This window comes from Pseudoliparis swirei, chromosome 5 (genome assembly GCF_029220125.1).
Source record: "Pseudoliparis swirei isolate HS2019 ecotype Mariana Trench chromosome 5, NWPU_hadal_v1, whole genome shotgun sequence".
In the NCBI taxonomy this organism is placed as follows: Eukaryota; Metazoa; Chordata; class Actinopteri; order Perciformes; family Liparidae; genus Pseudoliparis; species Pseudoliparis swirei.
This window is the reverse complement of record NC_079392.1, coordinates 9945687-9965894: the sequence shown is the minus strand read 5'-3', so window position 1 is coordinate 9965894 and position 20208 is coordinate 9945687. Positions and strand designations below refer to the sequence as shown.

Here is a 20208-nt window from a genome sequence, read left to right as displayed (position 1 = left end):
AACTTTAAATTTCCTCAGCCAGATTGAACACACAAGGAGTTTAGGCAATCATAAGACATGTTGGCTTGTAAAAAACAATTCTTCTCCATTATGAATCTACATACCTTGATTTTCTGACGTCTTGTTACATACAAATTATTGACCATTATCAATTATTTGCATGAAAAGGTTTTGCATTTATCTTGAATATTTTGAAGCAGATTCTTCTTCTTCTTCTTTTTACATAATGGGATGACCGGTTTGGTTCTCTTTAACATATAAAAGATTGAAAAGTGTGGGAATCTTTTACATTTACACTAAATCTCCAGTTCAGCTTTCCCAAACTCGAGCTGAAATCATTTCAGCAGCATTTAAAAATCCCCTTCACAGGTTTTAAATTGGTGTCATCTTCTGTCTTTTCAGGATGGTTCCTACCTGGCTGAGTTACTGCTCGATAAAGGCTACGAGGTGAGAGAGAAATCCATACTGCCAACTAAACAGTACCAGGATTTGGTCCTGTGAATGCTCAGACACACACACACACACACGTGCGCGCACAGACAGAGGAACAAACACAGACACTCCTAAATGCCAGCGAACACAGATACACGCAGAGCGACATTCCCTCGATAAGGTTTGTCCAGCCACAGCACAGGGGGGGGGGGGGGGGGCTGCGTACGTGAACTGACTCACACATCACCCTGATAAGGCCCTGTGTGCTGCTTCGAGCCTGTTAACCCCCTCACCTTTTACCCCCGGGTCAAACCATTAACAGGGAAACGGTTGTTATTACACGGTCATACGAGTGAGGTCACTAACTCTCACCTGCTGCGCAATGTGTTTCTAGGAGCGAAAAAAATCAATAAGTCAACATCGTGTCGTTGGATGCAGAGGTTAACAAGCTGTTGCTGCTACGTAAGGCTTCTCCGTCGGTTTGACGCCACCAAATATGGCCGACACGTTCCGTTCAACACACTTGAATAAACATACATTGTGTTTCCCTGACGGTAGCTGCATGACTTAATTTCTCCACAACACACACCTTTGTCCCAGACTGCCGAGTCGGCCTCCTCATCTGCCGCCTGCCTCAGAGAAGGCAGAGGCGAAGCAGGCTCGGTCCAGGTTGGGGATGCTGCATGCGGAAGGAGGGGGTAGGGGGGTGTGAAGGGGGGGGGGGCATTAAAGAGGAGCACATGGGCAGGCAGGAAGTGCACAGTGAATAAAGGAAGTGAGGTCAGGACACAGCGTCCTCACACTGATGGACTCCCCTTGGATCAGGTTCTGTTATCTTCCTCAACCAGAGCTTCCGCACACGTCCCACTCAGAACACAAAGTTCATATCATATATCACAGGCAGCTTTAAAAACACAGTGAGACACAATATTGTTGCATTAACTTTGCGATACAAATATGAATACGCCGCAAAGAAACTCACTAGATCAAAGTAGACCCCTTTATCATGTTTGACATATTGTCACATTTAATAGAAAACTACCTATCGACCAAAGTAAATATATAGAGTACACAAAATAAAAAAGTGGACAGCTCTTTCCACTGATTTTGTGTAGTATAGCGCTGGGATTTGTATCATATTTACCTTGTAATTTTCTGTGAATCAAGAATGTTTCTTAAACAGTATGATATCATAAAGGCAGGTATTGTTGTCGATTTTCAAAACACGCGCTGGTGCCTCAGAGAATAGTTGCATAAAGTTAACTCGTTCTCGGCTCCCTCAGGCTGAAAAAACGTCCTGATGCTTCTCCAGCCAGTGAATGTAGGAGCGAAGGTTCTTCACAGTAAAAGCGACGATGAAGCAGTATTTTATTGCGAAGGAGCTGCCCAAAGTTTGTATTGACAACATACTGCCATCTATAAAAATAAAAAAATCTATATATATATAATGTTGAAGACGATATGAAATTTCACCAAGATTGGTAATGTTTGTTGTAATGTTAATGTTTAAACGACAGTGGTCTAAATAATGTTATTGTGAGATCAAAATAAATATGGTGTCACAAATCCTGTCTCTTTTTCTCCCAGGTTCATGGCATTATGCGCCGCTCAAGCTCCTTCAACACGGGTCGCATCGAGCATCTTTACCAGAACCCGCAGACGCACACTGAAGGCAGTGAGTATCCCATTTACACCATAGCCGGTCTATAGATGGACGACGTGGTGGACAACAAACTAACATCCCTAAATAATTGATCTCACATTGGCAGGAACAGTATGCCAACTGGTAGGAACAACAAATACATAAAAAACCTTCTATGAATGTCATGTGACACCCCTATCTTTGTTCCTCTTCACATGCCCACCAGGTTCAGATTTATTTTTTAATGTTTTTTGCCTTAGTTTTATCGTTATGCTTTGCCGTCCACCCACCTCCTTCACTCACACACCACTATCTACTGACTCCACCAACTGGGATCCTCTTTGGAATTTGGTATCCTCTCGCCTTCTCGGGATCTTTGCGGTATGACACGTGCGCAGTGTACCTGGAGCTGCAGTGATGGAGGGTTGCAGCACATGGCGCTGGAAGTACAGACATGGCCTCCGCTCACAGCTCTTCGGCCGCGCTCGGCCTTACAGAACTTTTTCGAGCTGCAAAAAATTAGGGTATTAACATTTCATTTGTGGCTAATCAGTTGAGTTGGATTTGGTCTTTCCTTTCCCCCCCCAACAATTCTCTTTTGCCGGGTCCTAACACACCAGAACAGAGTTGACTTATCCGTCGGCTGTGAACTTTAATCAATGGGCCGTCACTTTTTCAGATCTAGCTATTGATGGTTGAAGTTAATGAATTTGCGTGAGAACCTCATTCACAGTGGATCCAGTTGTCACGTGAAGTGTGCATTGCCTTGGGTACATCCTTATGCGTGTCCCCCTCTTTTGTCAGACATGAAGCTGCACTATGGCGATCTGACTGACAGCACGTGCCTGGTGAAAATCATCAACGAGGTGAAGCCGTCGGAGATCTACAACCTGGGCGCTCAGAGTCACGTCAAGGTAGTGTGACCCCGCCAGCACATCTCCGGCACCCTCGTGGATCTTTAGTCTCCGTAACGCACTGTGTTCCCCCAATGGAAGGCCACTCTTCCGATGAACAGTGTTCCCTTTCCTTCCCATTTCCCGGAATCACTCCACTGCACATGGGTTTGTTTTGAAGAGCCGGACAATGGAAACCAGCTGATAACGGCAAATGGGAGTAATGAACGAGATTGTTCCGCGAATCCAAAGTAAAAACTGGTTTTCTGTTATGTGCCATGAAGCACTCGCCCTGTCACACGTGAGATCCGTCTGTTTATTGTAGTTTTATGTCGATCATCAACACACTATAATGGGTTTTTGAGCATGGGATGTGTTAACTATTCTCCTTATTGCTGCATTTAAGGATTTTTAGATTTGGTTATTTAGTGAGTACAATTCGAGATTCAGGTGTGTTATGCTAGATGTAGCCTTGAGCGATTCAGTAGAAGGCTACAGAGGTCTGGTGAGCTCACTTCTTTTCCGTGTCCACGCTCCCATTTCGTTTGTTTTACTTTTTTTTAAAAACTTCCACGGAACTTTAAGAAGCATTGCCTAGTACGTCAAACAGTTTTCACACCCTTTCCAGTTTATTTTCATAGCACATAACGAACAAGAGTTCAGAGTGTAGCTAGCGACGGCAAAGAAAGCAAATTTTTCCAACAACTGTTGGGCATTGTCAGCAGTAATTTATGGTGGGCAAGAATTGGAAGTAATGGGCGCAAAATCACAAGTAGCGCCTTCAATACACCACTTTAAATCTCGAACACCTACTTTACTTTAGTCTGACTTTAAGTTTCACGATATCTTCTCGTAAATGTGAAATTCTTCTTGTCTATTAAAGTCATGATTTGTTGAGTCGATTTAAAGCTTAGTGGATACCAGCCCCTCTCCAAATGTCGTTCCCTGTGCTTGAGTGCCAGTCAATAATGAATGCTTCTGTGAATGGTTAACAGCAGATGATGTCAAAAAAGGACTCTCAGTTCTGGGAAGTGAGCCGCTCGTGTGGAGGACGTTGGAGCTGATGGGACAGGAAGCTATGTTTTCTTGGATGGGTCAGCCTGTGCCACAATGTCTCTTTTGTCTCGGAGTTTCGCGGTGATCCCAAGATATCCCCTCCCCCACCCCAGCTCCCCGGGGATCTGACATAGTCTCCAGGCAGCACTGAGCCTCCTTCACCAGGGCGGTTTGGGTGGGATATGGAGCCAAGAACTTAGTCAGATCATAGATAAAATGGCCATTTGTAATGTAAACAGGAGACTCTGCTCTGCAATAGTAGTAGTTTCTTGATTGAATCCAACCACATTTGGATGAAATGAATACCATTTCATTATTCAGTTCAAATTAATTTTGTTTCCAGTTTTTGATTCCTTGAGTAAACGTGAAGAGCCGGGTCAGTCCGTTCTCTGTGGACTAGTACAAGCTTTGCTGAATCGATCAACTAATTGATTTAGTAAATCAACATTGTTTGTTATTGGCTGTGAAGGGACTACAGATGCAAATTAGCTGGTACAGTGCATCAAATGGAGACATTTATGTTTTAACTGTACATTAACCCTTTTTAAAGAATAACAATAACACGAGATGCAGTTATTATAGTTATAATAATCTACAATTCATTTTATTTTTTAGATATATAGTTTTATTCTAGATGCAAAGTGTCCAAAAACGTTGTTCTCAATCTCTGGAAAGGGTAATATAATCAGATATGATAACACCTGTATTGATCCCCAGTGGTGAAATTCAGCGACTCCATCAGCACAAGGACAGAATTAAGTACAGGTTAAAAGAATATTGCAAAGGTAAAGAGAATATCAGAATTTATATAATTACAAGTACACTACCGTTCAAAAGTTTGGGATCACTTAGAAATGTCCTTATTTTTCAAAGAAAAGCATTGTTTTTTTCAATGAAGATAACATTAAATCAATCAGAAATACACTCTATACATTGTTAATGTGGTAAATGACTATTCTAGGTGGAAACGTCTGGTTTCTAATGAAATATCTCCATTGGTGTATAGAGGCCCATTTCCAGCAACGATCACTCCAGTGTTCTAATGGTACATTGTGTTTGCTAATCGCCTTAGAAGACTAATGGATGATTAGAAAACCCTTGTGCAATTATGTTAGCACAGCTGAAAACTGTTTTGCTGATTAGAGAAGCTATAAAACTGGCCTTCCTTTGAGCTAGTTGATTATCTGGAGCATCACATTTGTGGGTTCGATAACTCTCAAAATGGCCAGAAAAAGAAGTTTCATGTGAAACTCGCCAGTCTATTCTTGTTCTTAGAAATGAAGGCTATTCCATGCGAAATTGCAAAGAAACTGAAAATTTCCTACAGCGGTGTGTACTACTCCTTCAGAGAACAGCACAAACGGGCTCTAACCAGAGCAGAAAGAGAAGTGGGAGGCCCGTGCACAACTCAGCAAGAAGACAAGTACATTAGAGTCTCTAGTTTGAGAAATAGACGCCTCACAGGTCCTCAACTGGCAGCTTCTTTAAATGGTACCCGCAAAACGCCAGTGTCAATGTCGACAGTGAAGAGGCGACTCCGGGATGCTGGCCTTCTAGGCAGAGTGGCAGAGAAAAAGCCATATCTGAGACTGGGCAATAAAAAGAAAAGATTGGAATGGGCAAAAGAACACAGGCATTGGACAGAGGAAGATTGGAAAAAGGTGTTATGGACAGATGAATCCAAGTTTGAGGTGTTTGGATCACACAGAAGAACATTTGTGAGACGCAGAACAGGTGAAAAGATGCTGGAAGAGTGCCTGACACCATCTGTCAAGCATGGTGGAGGTCATGTGATGGTCTGGGGCTGCTTTGGTTCTGGTAAAGTGGGAGATTTGTACCAGGTAAAAGGGATTTTAAATAAGGAAGGCTATCACTCCATTTTGCAACGCCATGCCATACCCTGTGGGCAGCGATTGGAGCCAATTTCCTCCTCCAACAGGACAATGACCCAAAGCACACCTCCACATTGTGCAAGAACTATTTAGGGAAGAAGCAGGCAGCTGGTATGCTGTCTGTAATGGAGTGGCCAGCACAGTCACCAGATCTCAACCCCATTGAGCTGTTGTGGGAGCAGCTTGACCGTATGGTCTGCAAGAAGTGCCCATCAAGCCAATCCAACTTGTGGCAGGTGCTTCAGGAAGCGTGGGGTGACATTTCAACAGATTACCTCAACAAATTAACAGCTAGAATGCCAAAGGTCTGCAATGCTGTAATTGCTGCAAAAGGAGCATTCTTTGACGAAAGCAAAGTTTGAAGAAAAAAATTAATACTTCAAATACAAATCATTATTTCTAACCTTGTCAATGTCTTGACTATATTTTCTATACATTTTGCAACTCATTTGATAAATAAAAGTGAGTTTTCATGGAAAACACGAAATTGTCTGGGTGATCCCAAACATTTGAACAGTAGTGTATATAAAATAATGGAAACTACAAAAGAGCTATTAGACTTAAAATGACAGTGCAGTATAGTGTTGGACTTTAACTAGTATTTCATTACTGTCTCTCGTAGCAATTAAATCAATCAACGATTGATTGAAAAACTATTGATAACCTACTGATGAAGATTGTTTTTTGCTAATACAATTGGGGCTAAGAATAAAAAAAGAAGGAAAGAAGGAAGACAGGCTGAAAGAAAAAGAGGAGAGTGGGAGGAAAGGGAGGAGAACGATGACTCCTCTCTCCACATCCTTTGTGGTCAGAGGCCGAGGCTCCCACCTCCCACATGGTAGATCATCCTCAGGCCACACACACACACACACACACACACATACACTGAGTGACAGAAAATCCCTGTACCTGTATGAGGACTTCATTTGTTTCCACACCAATAAACCTGGCTCTGGTTTCTCCCTCACCACATGCTGCCTGCGCTGAACAGCTGAGGCGTCTGTGTTACTGGCAGCACTGGCATGGAGCAATTTCCAGTCTGTCCCACCACAGAGGAAAAGATCACTCACATCTGCATCTCTCGCTCTCTCTCTCTCTCTCTCTCCCAGCGTCTTTCAGGGAATCCCTTCTGAGTGACTTGAGCCGAGGCATCGGCTTGTGACGGGGTGTCTGCATGTGTGGGTGCTGGTTTCCGCCGCAGAGAGTCATCACTGAGAACAGAGTGAGGGTTATTTTCTAATGCTGCAGGGGCGGAGGTGGATGGGGAATAGCGGACGGACGCTGGAGGGCCAGAAAGGCAGCCAGCTGCAGCATCAAAAGAGCAGCACAGGAACAAAACAGAAGGGATATTATGTCTTTTCTGTGCGACTCCAACAGCAGTTTGAACTCTCCATCCTAATGCGTTATCATGAGCCGCACAGGAAAGATGGCTCCGCACTAACTCAACTTGTGTAAACTATAGGGGATGGATCGTAACCATTTAGCATCATGCGAAGAGTTTGAAGACCAGAAGGTTAATTGTACAAATAGTATGCGACTTCACTGTTTGCAAACTTTGTGAAGTGAGAGAGGAATCGGATCACGGAAGCCTGTGGGCTGCAATATCCACATATACAATCTTATTTCTGTGTCCAGTGGGTCACTTGTCTTCCTAGAACCTGTCCTCTCAGACAGCATTTGCCTCCAGGCCATGTGTCGCTCCAGCTAAGCTTCTGGGATTGAGCTTTTTTACAAAACTGAGTCCTTCCCTTTCTAATACCTAAAGCTAACCACTTTCTATGAGCAGCGCTACATACCATGGTGGGAAACGCCATGGTTAACCAATAGAAAAGGAAGTCTGTCCATCCCAGTCTGCTCGGCAATGTGTTCAAACCAGTTTTCTCAGTTCATCTAGAAACATTTTGTGTATTGTTGCTTTTACAGGTCCGAAACTTTCAGGAATTCAAGTTTCGGTGAGTTTTGAAGTTGGGACTTATGTAACAGTGCAGGCAATCTGTATCGTTTGAGTGGATTCAATGACTAAAACCTTCATTTTGTGTGTGTATGTGTATATATATATATGTGTGTGTATACATTGTATTCTTTAATACAAAACACTACAAACATACAGTATGGATGAATCTGATCGCTTTGCTGTTTACTATTTAACAGGTGAACTGACCCTAAAAAAAAAGATTATGATTTTGGAAGATGCACACGTTAAATATGCATGAACACCCAAGTGCTTACATGCTGCTCTCTGTAATCCGTTCTTCATCTGAGGGTCCGACACAAACCCATTGTGTTCTCCCACTGAAGCGCTCCGCAGGAACAAACACCTCAACGTCTTTCTCCCGCTCCCTGTGCCAGTTCTCCCACCTGCAGCTGTCACATGACTGGGAGAATGGTGGAGGAGGGGGAAAGAGTGTTTAGGAGGTGGTACGGTTTCCACTCTATTGTTTTTGATGGCTTTTGAAGACAAAAGTGCAGATTGCGTCCATGCGACAGACTTCCTACATCTATATCCTTCATTATCCATATCCGAATTCCTCCTCGGGAGGACTTATCCTCCTCCTATTATCTTCTTGCAGCTCTCTCTCTCTGCTAGCCTTTGGTCCCCCCCCGCCACCCCATCCGGGTTTGCAGAAGCTCCCACGCCAGAGACACACAGGATTTAACACGCCTGTTTCCCCACTAAGCTCCGCACTTTTAACTTGCTGTGTTGATGCGTTTACAGGCCTGAAGCCACTATTGTGCACTCTGCCAGCAGTTTGCTCTTACTCAGGCGGTAATACCACCACTTACTGTAGTTTGTGGTCATGTTATGCAATCCTCGCAACTTGTGAGTAATGTGATTCAGTTGTTTGGACTTCGTGTGCGTCATCCGGTATGTGTGTGATGTGTAGGTAGGGGATGTTGTAGTGTTTAGACACACAATTCCCTGCCTTATTAGACCGTAAACGATCGTTTAGATTTTTTTACACACAATTCTGCTCCACAAAAAGCCTAACTTTGGCTTCCAGTGCTTGGATTGTGATTATTCATTGGAGGCTCATACACTTCTATTGGAAAAAGTTAAAAAGTGTATCCACAGCAACAATAAATCCAAAGACTCTTTTGCTTCTTGGACTGCATTGTGCATCAATACCTGAGACGGTCCTGGAAAGGAGGTTCAGAGTGGCGGAATCCAATAAGCAGGACCCTTACCTGTCAGGAACCACCCAAAAAGTCACAACAAGCACTCAGGAGCAGCGAGCCTCTTCGAGCTGGGCGGACATGATGGATGCTCAGTCAGTGCCCAGGAATGCCACTTTTCGAGGAGCTCCTCGAGGTGGAGCCGGGTTGTGAGAATGCAGAGGGCGATGCCAACTCTGAACTCCTCGACATGGAGGAAAGAGAGGATGAGGAGGATGACTCCACTCTTCCCGTTCAACAGTCCAGAACTGTCCACCCAGTGGGCCGCAACTTTTACAAGGTCTGCAAACGGGCCACCTCCAAGTTAGGGACAATGGCCGGCGGAGGACAGGAGGAGAAAGAGACTTGCTCCCACCAGCCCATACACCATCAAAGCAACTTCTGCCACTAGTGCCTTTCGGTATTAAAGAAATAGGCAGGTATTTGTCCTTGTCGTGCCCCACAGGTACCCAGGCCTGGGGTTTGCTGCTCCAGCCGGAGCAGTAAGGGGGAGATGGGGAGCTAGTCAGCAGACTAACCAGCAGCCTCTGTCGGAAAACCCCCAAACCATGGGGCAAACACTCCTTTGCTGCAACAGCAGCAAGGAACCGCCCATTCCAGCCCGGGGAAGGGAAGAACAAGCGTACAACCTAACCAGCCGTGCTTCTCCCTCCCCTCCACCTTCGAAGGTGGGACTGAACCCCCAACTTCATGTTTTCCAGTTCTCCAGAGGTACTTTTTCACCGCCTCACGTTCAAGGCAAGGAGTATCAGTGGCAGCAGGTAATGCAGTGTCACCAAGCACTTCTACCCAGTTCAGGAAACAAAGAAATAAAGTTAGCCTTTTCGCAGCCAGGCCAAGGGCCGAGGGCAAAGTGTTCCCCCCAAAACAAAATTACTTCCTTATGAGATCGCAGTGTGCTAAACAGGCACCTACGCAAATACACGTTCAGGATGTTAATAGACAAAGGGCTCCGCCGGTCCATTCTCTCTGATGCATATTTTCACATCGCCATTTATCTAGCACACCGGAAGTTTGCTTATCAGGGCAAAGCCTACGAGTACCAAGCAAATGCCATTTGGGCTCTCATTATCCCCGAGGGTGTTTAGCAAGTGTGTGGAGTGGCATCAGGATATTCTCACACATAGACGACTAACTGATATGCTTCCAGTCATGGGAGCAGGCGGTCAGAGATAAATGATCTCACGGATCTTGGGTTCACTATAAACTGGACAAAGAGTCGCGTAGAACCGGAACAGTGTACAGAGTACTTGTGTCTCAACATAATATCCCTCTACTATCGCGTCACACTGTCTGAGGCGAGAGGAGCATCCCACACGGATTGTCTCTCCCTTTTTTCCTGCTAGCGGAAGCTGTCTCGTTCATACTATGCCTTCAACTGCTTGGCCTAATATCCTCAGTGATATCTGTGGTACATTTGGGGCTCCTACGGATGAGGGATTTTCAGCGCTGGGTTGCGGCATTGCCCCTGTGCCCACGTGTCACCTCAGCCGTGGAGTGAAAGTATCACCGTCGTGCGCAGCTGCCCTCCGCCCGTTCTCGCATCAGGTTGACAACCTTGACAACGGATGCCTATCAGGGTGGGGAGTAACCGTGCTGGACAGAACGGCGAATGGCAGCTGGGAACCCGAGGCTGGCTCAAACTTACATAAACCTCTTGGCACTCTGGGCAGTGTTTTATGCACTAAAGCACTTTCTGACAGAGGTGCAGCTCTCCTGTCCTCAGAAAGCCTTCTGTACAGAGAGTGTGGCCTCTCCCCATATGCAGGCACCTTCTTTCCAAGGCGAGCGGGGAGATCTACGACCCTCACCCAGATCGGAGAGCACTCTGGGCTTGGCCTGTGCGAGGTGGAACCTGAACGTAGCAGGCCTACCTGGATGAGTCATTGGCACAATTCAGAGTGCACTGCCTCCACTCGCTTTCTTTTCAGTGGCGGGTTTTTGAGGAGCGTCACCATCTGAGGCACACAGTGTTCAGTCGTTGAGCTATATTTCTGACAAGGTTTAGGAGACAAGGGTATGGCCTTTCCTAATATTAAAGTTTATTGAGTGGCTATCTCAGCCTGTCATTTAGGTTTTGGAGAAAAGCTCCCCGTGTCAAGGCCCCTGGTTCCTCTGTGGGATCCATTGGTCGTGTAGGAGGCTCTCTTTCAACACCCATTTGAGCCTATGGAGGCGGTGGTTCTTCTTCTTTTCGTTTCACTGAAGTGTGATAGTTATATGGCAGTTTCCCATTTCTTTACACAGTCCTTTGCGTTTTTGTTGAGGCGGTGGTGACTTGCAGGCTTTACCAATTCGCCCTTCTTGCTTGCAGTTTGCTCCAGGGCTCGCCACGGTCTGTATACGGCCCAACCCGGCCTTTGTGCCCAAGGTGGGGGAGTCGGCGTACAGATGTCCCACAGTGGAGCGCTCAGCTTTTCATCCACCTCCATTTTCCTCTTCATAGGAGCAAAGACTTGTCACATTATGTCCGGTGCGAGTACTGCATCTGTATGTGAGTAGATCAACAGGGTTCAGAAAAGCAGACCAGTTGTTTGTGTCCTGGGCCACTCCTCGGGGTTTGCAGCCCTCCCAGGGATTGAGGGCTCATTCCACAAAGAGCATGGTCACCTCATGGGCCCTGTTCAAGGGTGTTTCACTGCAGGATATCTGTGCTGCAGCAAGCTGGGCTACGCCTCAAACTTTTGTAAGGTTTTACATGTTTGATGTCTCAGGGCCGTCCTTAGCACATGTTGTGCTACAGGCGAACGCGTCTGAGTCCCTGTGATAGTCGTTACCGGGCTAAACAACATTACATTTGATTAGATTTTACTTTATTCATCCCCAGGGGGAAATTTCTGGATGCAGCAGCCAAACATTATTTTACAAATCTACATTACAATACAATAAAATAGCAGGGCATATTACATTTAATAATTTAAAGAATAAAGAAATGAAAATGTTAAAAATGAAAGTGTGTACAGTGTCTTAAGTATTAAGTGACAGCCGTGCAAGGTTTATTGATGATCAGTTTGAGGAGGATTTGGCCGAAGGTGCTTGATTCTAAATTCTAATAGCAGTGGGCAGGAATGTTCTCCTGTATCAGGAATGTTCTCCTGTATCAGGAAAGTTCTCCTGTATCAGGAAAGTTCTCCTGAATCAGGAAAGTTCTCCTGTATCAGGAAAGTTCTCCTGAATCAGGAAGGTTCTCCTGAATCAGGAAGGTTCTCCTGAATCAGGAAGGTTCTCCTGTATCTGTCCTTGTGACAGCGGAGCTGAAGCAGTCTGTTGGAGAAAGTGCTCTGCTGTCTCTGCAGTAGGTGGTGGAGAGGGTGGTCCGGGTTATCCAATATGGACAATAATTTCTTCAGTGTCTTCCTCTCCACCGAAGACGATCAGAGGGACTTTGCTTTGGGAACTCCATGCAATCCGGGAGCGGTCTATATCTCCCATAGTGAAACACCGAACAAAGTCAGAAAAATAACTGGGTTACCTAACGTAACCATGATTCTTTGAGTCATTGGAGCTTCCATAGTTGGTCACATCGAGGCAATTCCCATAAGTTATGTTAAGTATCACAGAACCAACATTTTTTGACAGGACAGCAAGGATAGTTATTCAAATAGAAATGTTCATTTGGTTCGCTCATAAAAAATATATCCAGTGACCTCGGAACCGCATTGTCTCAGAGCTTTAAACAAAATGTTTATCATGGAGTCATAAATATCGGACACATTGAAGAAACATGGCTTTCAATTCGGTGCCAAACAGGTTGTAATGTAAACACCGAATCCCCTGCTTATTAAGAGGAAAGTAACACTTGAAACACTTATTACCTCAAAAAGGCAACTCTTAAAACAAGACTGCTTTTCCATAATTTATGAAAAGCTGACATTTTGGAGCAATATAGTTGCCTACACTTATACAGCAAATCAAAAGGGTAAAACAATCCCATCAAAGATCTATCTCCACGCTACCTCTGAGGCTTATAGTTTACACAGACAGTGATCATCATTGTGGATACAGCAATTTTCCAGATTGTTGTTTTCCAGAAGTGTTTAAAAAAAAAATTGTCATTGTCAAACGGTTAAGAAAATCTGGACTCTTTTCGAGAAATATTCTTCATAGAGCAGCAATTTTCTTTTTCCTCCTATTGTTTTTGAACACTTTTTGATTATCTTTGTAAAAGTTCAATGATAGAAACAAGTTCTCCTAAGTTTTGGAGAAGCCTGGTTTTCACCGGACTGTGTCGAAACCCCTCCGTGAGTGATGAGCGGTCTCGTCTCTGTGCAGCCCGTCGGCCCGGTGTACTCACTCTGTGATTGGTGTTTATGCTACTCCCGTCCAATCAAGTCTCAGTGGCACGCTTGCTGCGGTTGTGTGTATCTCGCTGGGATGAAGACTCGCCTAGAACCAAATTAGCCCATTCCCCGCCGATCTCTGTGTTTTCTGTCTCTCAGGACTCATTAGTTGGCTGTGTGCGGTTTGCCCACATACATTTAAGGTGCCATGTTTTCCATTGTTTTAAACTTGCCTTTCCAGGTTCTTGGTGGTTTGGGCCAAAATGGAGATGCGTTATTATAATCTGTGATCCCACATTTTTCTCATGTGTCCCGCCTGTTGAGTTCGCAGAAACAGGACCGGGGCGCGTTGGTGGCCTGGTAGTCGGCGGTGAGAATAGCTCCCAGAGCCGGCCAATCCCTGTTTGGAAAGGTTAGGTCCTCATACGAGGCAGCCTGCCCGGCCTGGATTGAAAGTGAACTTTAGCTTAAGAATAGCCTGTTTCGTGCCAAGAAAAACAAGTCTGCACTTTCCCCGTTCAGAGTCAGGGAATGTTTTGTGGTTGTGCTTTGTGGGTCAGAGTCGTTGCGCCACTCATGAGTCAGTTCTTTTTCTGTTTTCCAGCAAAGTTGTAACACATGGAAACATGCAGTTTGGGAAGGGAAGGGGCTTGGGGGGCATTTTGAGGTGTGTTAAGTAAATACACTGAGTCAATAAATAGTATCACAAAGCTAAATATGATTGCATCTAAGTCTGTATCTTAAATCAAACCTCAAGTATTCCGGATCAACTGTCTTGTTCCTTGTGTCACACAGAAGCCAAAGTCAACAGTGCAGATGTAGTTTCCCCTGTGACTCATAGATGGCAGCAGTGAGCCGCTGTGTGAAGACTCCCCAGACAGTTTCAGTACGGACTGCAGTCAGGTTTTAAACTGCAGTCTTGTCAGGGAAATGAAATGTACTGCAGGTTTTTAACAGCTTTATTACAAGAAAAAAATCAACAAATAAATGACTGAATATGTCTCTACAGGGGTAGAATAATTAAGACATAATAAGTTCGAGCAATGTTGATATTACCTTTTTGTTATTTATAAATTAATCTTTATATTTTATAATATATACATATATATATTGTCTGTATCTATATATATATATATTATATGTGTGTGTATGTATAATCGTGATTTACAATTTTCCTGTCATTTTATAGACGACAAAAAATGGTTTTATTTCTTATTTGAGAAAATAATCGGCAGATTAATTAATAATGAAAAACCTTATTACAGCTTCAGGGTTAATGCTCTTGTTTTAGACTTCAGGTCTGGATGAGGCCCTCTGCAGGTCAGTCGGTCACATTGCAGCTCTTCGATAGGTTGATGGATAGGAGAGAGGCATGCTTTAGGGTTCCAGCCATCGAGTTAGTGCCCAACTTTCCCTCTTTTTTCAGTCAAACAACAAGAGGAGAAAAAGATTGTTACATTAGGCGGGGATGAGAAACAAAACCGGGTTGTATTTGAGTTGTCACTGTTTTCCTCATGTGCTTCCCCACCCCTCAGTCTCCTTCCCTCGTTCTCCTCTAGCGTTCTCCCTCCCTCTTCCCTGCATGTCCAACTCTGTGGTGAGTGACTGACAGCAGCCCGTAAGCGTGTTCGTCGACTACGATAACTCGCCACAATAAACACACCAAGCTTGGATGGTGTGCTCAATTTAGTTTGGTGTAGCTGGTAAGACGGGGAGAGCTGTGGCGAGAAGACAGTAACCAAGGATTACCCTAAATATTTATTGAAGTCATCAATCTTCCTGTTGCTATGTCCTCCAGGGAGACATTTGGCAGTACTAATCATCTTCATAGCTCCATACTGGATGCTCTAATGATTTACCTCAAGCTCTGCTGCTTGTCTGATCAGTGCACACAAGGCATGTCATGACATTCTCCATCAGCTTACTCCAAGTAATATGCCTTTGTGTGAAAGTGCTGCATCAAAAGACTTTTTTTTCTCTCCCTTTTTCTCCCCCTTGATAATCAGACCTAACCTATAATTAGCATCTACGTTGTGTGTTATTTAGCTCATTATTATGTCTGTATCTCAATATTGTAAATACTTGTTAGCCAGAAGCAAAGTATGAACCACCACAAATGGCAACGCATTGTCATAAACAGGAAACTTTAGCACTGACAGATCTAGACAATTTGTTGAAAAGACATAATCAACGAAGAAAATATGTAATGACATGCTGTGAAACAAACTTGTTTATGTAAAGTCCACTTTTTTTAATTCATCACAAACTCAATATTGTGTTAACATGTCTCAACATTCCAACATGTTAATAAGTTTGTATACAAGTGTCTCGAATGAGTTGAATGGTCTTCACTCTGTATTTCATGGCGGCACAGTAGCTGATTTATGAATGAGCTGATGGTCCTGGTCTAACGGCACAGCAAAAAGCGCCAAACCAACTCTTGTCAATGACTATCTTTTTTTAACCCACAAAATTACTTTTTTGCTGCCTACAACAGCAGAACTGTGAAGACATCCGTTTACAAACTCTCACACGACTCTGATACTGCAGTATCAGCCACGTCTCATTTATCTGTATGCTCACTACGTCCGAGACGGTTCATGTGCTGAGATTATTTTGAACAGTGTAGTATTATCATAAATAGCCTCAGATCCTCTTTTATGCTTTCTAAGAATATTCCATTTCTCACTCAATCTTTATTTTAAATTTATATTAAGATTGTTGTGCAAAATACAAAGAAGATTGCTGTATGTCAATGCTTTGTGAATTGGTTAATTTTGTTTCTCCCCCCCCCCCCCCCCCTCACTCCTGTAGTGGTAGCCTTTTGTTAATAAAATGAGCACATCTGTCATAGTTTCAAAAGGTTTGCAATATTATTTCATATGGGTGATTTGGGTAATCTCTACAGTACTTACTATAGGCAGTCTGTGTTTGGTCTTTCTTCTTGACCTCCTGGCTCCACTAAATGGCCTCTCATGCTGCAGCTGCACCCGTAGGTGACGTATATCTCCAGTTTGTGTAGCGGATGAGCTTCATGCATGTGCTGTGTGCGCCATTTGTCTCACGTGAGCGCTAGCTGTCAGTTAGCATTGCCAGAAGGGCTTTCAGTAAAGGGACCGGTAACTCACACCTGTGTGGACATACCGCTCACTCCCTAAATGAGTTTACACAATGAACACAGGGAAGCGGCTCAGTTGACAAAAGAGATCTGGTGTTTTTCGCTCGCCATGTTTGCATAGACATTGTATCGTGTGTACACAGGGATTATTGTGAGCACACTTGCCAACAAACACACAAGCAGAAAGGCTTAGGGAGGAGATCTGTGCAGTTATTCGGTCCGTTTTCACTTGGGGGGGGCGCACAACTCGACTCTATTATTATTTCACGGGGACAGTAAGTCAAAATATCTCCGTGGCCTGTGATCAGCGCAGCCCCTCGATGAAGCCGCACCAGCCACGCCTGCCGGTGACACAGCCGTTCCACGAGTGACATGAGCTCATTACTCGCAGTAAACCTCGTTGCTAATCTGTGAACACAATTCCTGACTGCTGCTGCCGCCCACTCTCTGTGCGTGCCGTGTGCCCTCGTAGATCACACACACACACACACACACACACACACACACACACACACACACACACACTAGCAGCAGCAGCAGAAGGAGTACACACCTTCAAGAGAGGAAGATTAAAAAAAATGGGTAACTGTCAATGCTGGTTGTCAGGAGGAGATGGAAGAAAAGTCCTGGGAGCAAACAAGACGCACACAAAGCTCCCTTGGTAAATTCATGTTTGTTTGGAGTTTGTGGCCTGCAGTTGGATCCTGGGCCTATTGTTTTCAAAAAGATAACAATGTTAAACCCAATTTAGAGATGAAAGTTCTAGTTATTTAAAAAAACGTGCAAATTGCCCTTTTTAAGAGCGTCAGAATCTGTAATCGGTCTGAAAGGCATTGTTGCCTGTATTACTTTGGTTAGAAGCACGCTTGCGTGGGTGCGCTCACCCCACACGAGCGCGTCTGTTGGGCGATCCGTTTCCAAAAGCCGACCGTAATGAGCTGCGGTCTCAATTGTTTGGATCGCCTTCTGGCACGATGATCAAGGCGGACGACAAACGAGAAGAGGAGAGGCGGAGAGTTTGAATGGAGGGCAGAGATGGGTTTAGTTCAGCTCGTGGAGGTATTTCAGTGTGGAATTTTTTTTCCTATCAGTAGCTTCTTTGTGTGCGGCGTCTGCTGTTGCCTTTGCTTCTGTGTTTTTAATTGCAGGTTTAAATCAGGCTGTCATATCTGTATGCAGGGTTGGGCCACTCTTGCCGTGTCTGCTGTCAGCCAAACAAACAGGTCTTTATTCTCCGACAGAAACAGGGATGTGCCGCATATCCATCAACAGCGAGCGCTGTGAGAGACGTGCTCTCTTCGCGCTGCTTTGTTTTGACTCCATGGATATTTGGGCAGTTGATGAAATTAGACGACTATTAAATGTGACGCACCACTCATTAGTCATCTCAGATAGTCTTTATTGAGTCAGGCTATGCGTTTTAATGTCGGCTCAAAAGCTTCTTTCCAATTCTGATTTTACAGTCGTATTCTCTCATGAATCACCTGTAGTGGCCCACAGGGGACATATTTGCTCCCAATTTTCAGTCCATGTTTTGGTTTCTCGTTTGTTTCGAAGCCCCTTTCAACAACATACACTACCGTTCAAAAGTTTGGGATCACTTAGAAATGTCTTTATTTTTCAAAGAAAAGCACTGTTTTTTCAATAAAGATAACATTCATCAAAAATACACACAATACATTGTTAATGTGGTAAATGACTATTCTAGGTGGAAGTGTCTGGTTTCTAATGAAATATCTCCATAGGTGTATAGAGGCCCATTTCCAGCAACTATCACTCCAGTGTTCTAATGGTACATTGTGTTTGCTAATCGCCTTAGAAGTCTAATATCTGATTAGAAAACCCTTGTGCAATTATGTTAGCACAGCTGAAAACAGTTATGCTGGTGATATAAGCTATACAACTGGCCTTCCTTTGAGCTTGAAGTTTGTAGAACAAAATTAATACTTCAAATATTAATCATTATTTCTAACCTTGTCAATGTCTTGACTATTTTCTATTCAATTTTCAATTCATTTGATAAATAAAAGTGAGTTTTCATGGAAGACACGAAATTGTCTGGATGACCCCAAACTTTTGAACGGTAGTGTATTATCTGCACTCAAACTCTCTTAATTACTTTTTAAAATGTCATCACACTAATAATGTTAACTATAATTATGACACATTAACAATAATGTTAACAACTTGCAAGGGATAAAGGGTTAAAGCCTGGACAGTGTAACATAATATTTTCAATAATAATATCAAATAATTTGAACGAGTTGACTAGATGGCCACGTTTGATTTGGTTTCCATATTTTTAAGTGCTGAGTCAGATATGTTGTAGCTGTGGGCAAGTTCATCCCAAAGGTGTTGCATGGGGTGTAGTTCAGAGCGGTGTGCAGGGTAGTCGAGTAATTCCACACCAAACTGGGACAAAAACATTTCTCTATGCAGCTCGTGGTCTTTGTGCCCGGGGAAACCTCGTATCAACTATTATTTTCATTGTCTTTTTAGCTGCTGATTATTTTCTAGAATAATACTATTAATCATCTGGTCTTTAAAATATCAGAAAATAGTAAAAGAAAAGGTTCCATCACAGTTTTTCAAAGTCCAATGCAATGTTTTTAATGTCCTGTTTTCTCAGTATAAAGCCTAAAGAAAATCTGTTTAATATGATATTGAACAGACACATTCAGGAAATCTATGTTTGAGAGGCTGAAAAAAGAGTAAAAGAAAAAGAAATACTGAAATGATTAACCTATTATGAAAATAGTAATTTTTCTATCGATCAATTAATTAATTAATCAACTGATCATTGCAGTTCTAAAAAACTTGTGACACAAAGTTAGGAGCACACTATTAAATATAATTTGAAATTCCATGATATGCTGAAGAAATATAATTTGTCAGCCTTATCCCAAAGCATGAAAATCAGCCCCAGACCAAAAGTACACAAGTTTCAAGTTTCAAGTTTTTATTGTCACATCCCCTTTTATACAAGTATAATCGGTTCGTGAAATTCTTATGTGCAAAACACCCGACAGCAGTAGCAGACTAAAAAAAGAATAAGAATGAGAATAAACTATACAATATCCACACAAAAAAAAGAAGAAAGTATTAACAATATATATATAAAACAATGTAATAGAATATACATCATGGCAATATATATATATAAAACAATGTAATAAAATATACAAAGTATACAGCGGAGAATATCCACATACGTATGGCCATATACGACAAACAGGTTATGAGAAAAATGTGTATTGATCATCATGCCCCTCTCTTTAGGTGAGCGTGTGGTCACACACGTGGACCTTCTGTCCAGCAGTTTGGTGCTGCCAGATGTGGCAAATAAGAAGAACAATAAAAAAGAGAATTAATCAAACTAAGTGCACACCTATAAGACTGTCGCTCCTCGCCCTCAGGCGGCTGTAGCATTTCAGTTACGATCGTGACTACCGCTCTTTATTCTCGTCATTAGTGCAGGTATCCATTCTGCAGTGATGAGAAACGTCCCTGGCAGTGTGGGAAGTGGCACAGTGTGATCAATGGCTCCAGCTCTCTGATTTTGGAGCGCTGATTCTGTCACTGATAAAAATGGTTTCCAGCTTTCCACGGTACCATCAATCATCGGCGCTGGCGTCTGTCTGGCGGAGCAGGTTGGGCGGACGGACCGACGGGGAGATGCCGGCGGACATGTGAGGCAGACGAGCACCGTGCTGTCGAGAGG

General features: G+C 43.5%; 1 protein-coding gene across 1 annotated transcript in view; it reads left to right on the top strand.

Moving 5' to 3' along the window:
* The window catches only part of gmds (GDP-mannose 4,6-dehydratase), a 159294-nt gene that overhangs the window by 17100 nt on the left and 121986 nt on the right, over nucleotides 1-20208 (top strand). The window contains exons 2-4 of the mRNA XM_056414546.1: nucleotides 403-447; nucleotides 2020-2107; nucleotides 2879-2988. Coding sequence (XP_056270521.1) covers nucleotides 403-447; nucleotides 2020-2107; nucleotides 2879-2988 — 243 coding nt within the window. The remainder of the gene's footprint in view (nucleotides 1-402; nucleotides 448-2019; nucleotides 2108-2878; nucleotides 2989-20208) is intronic.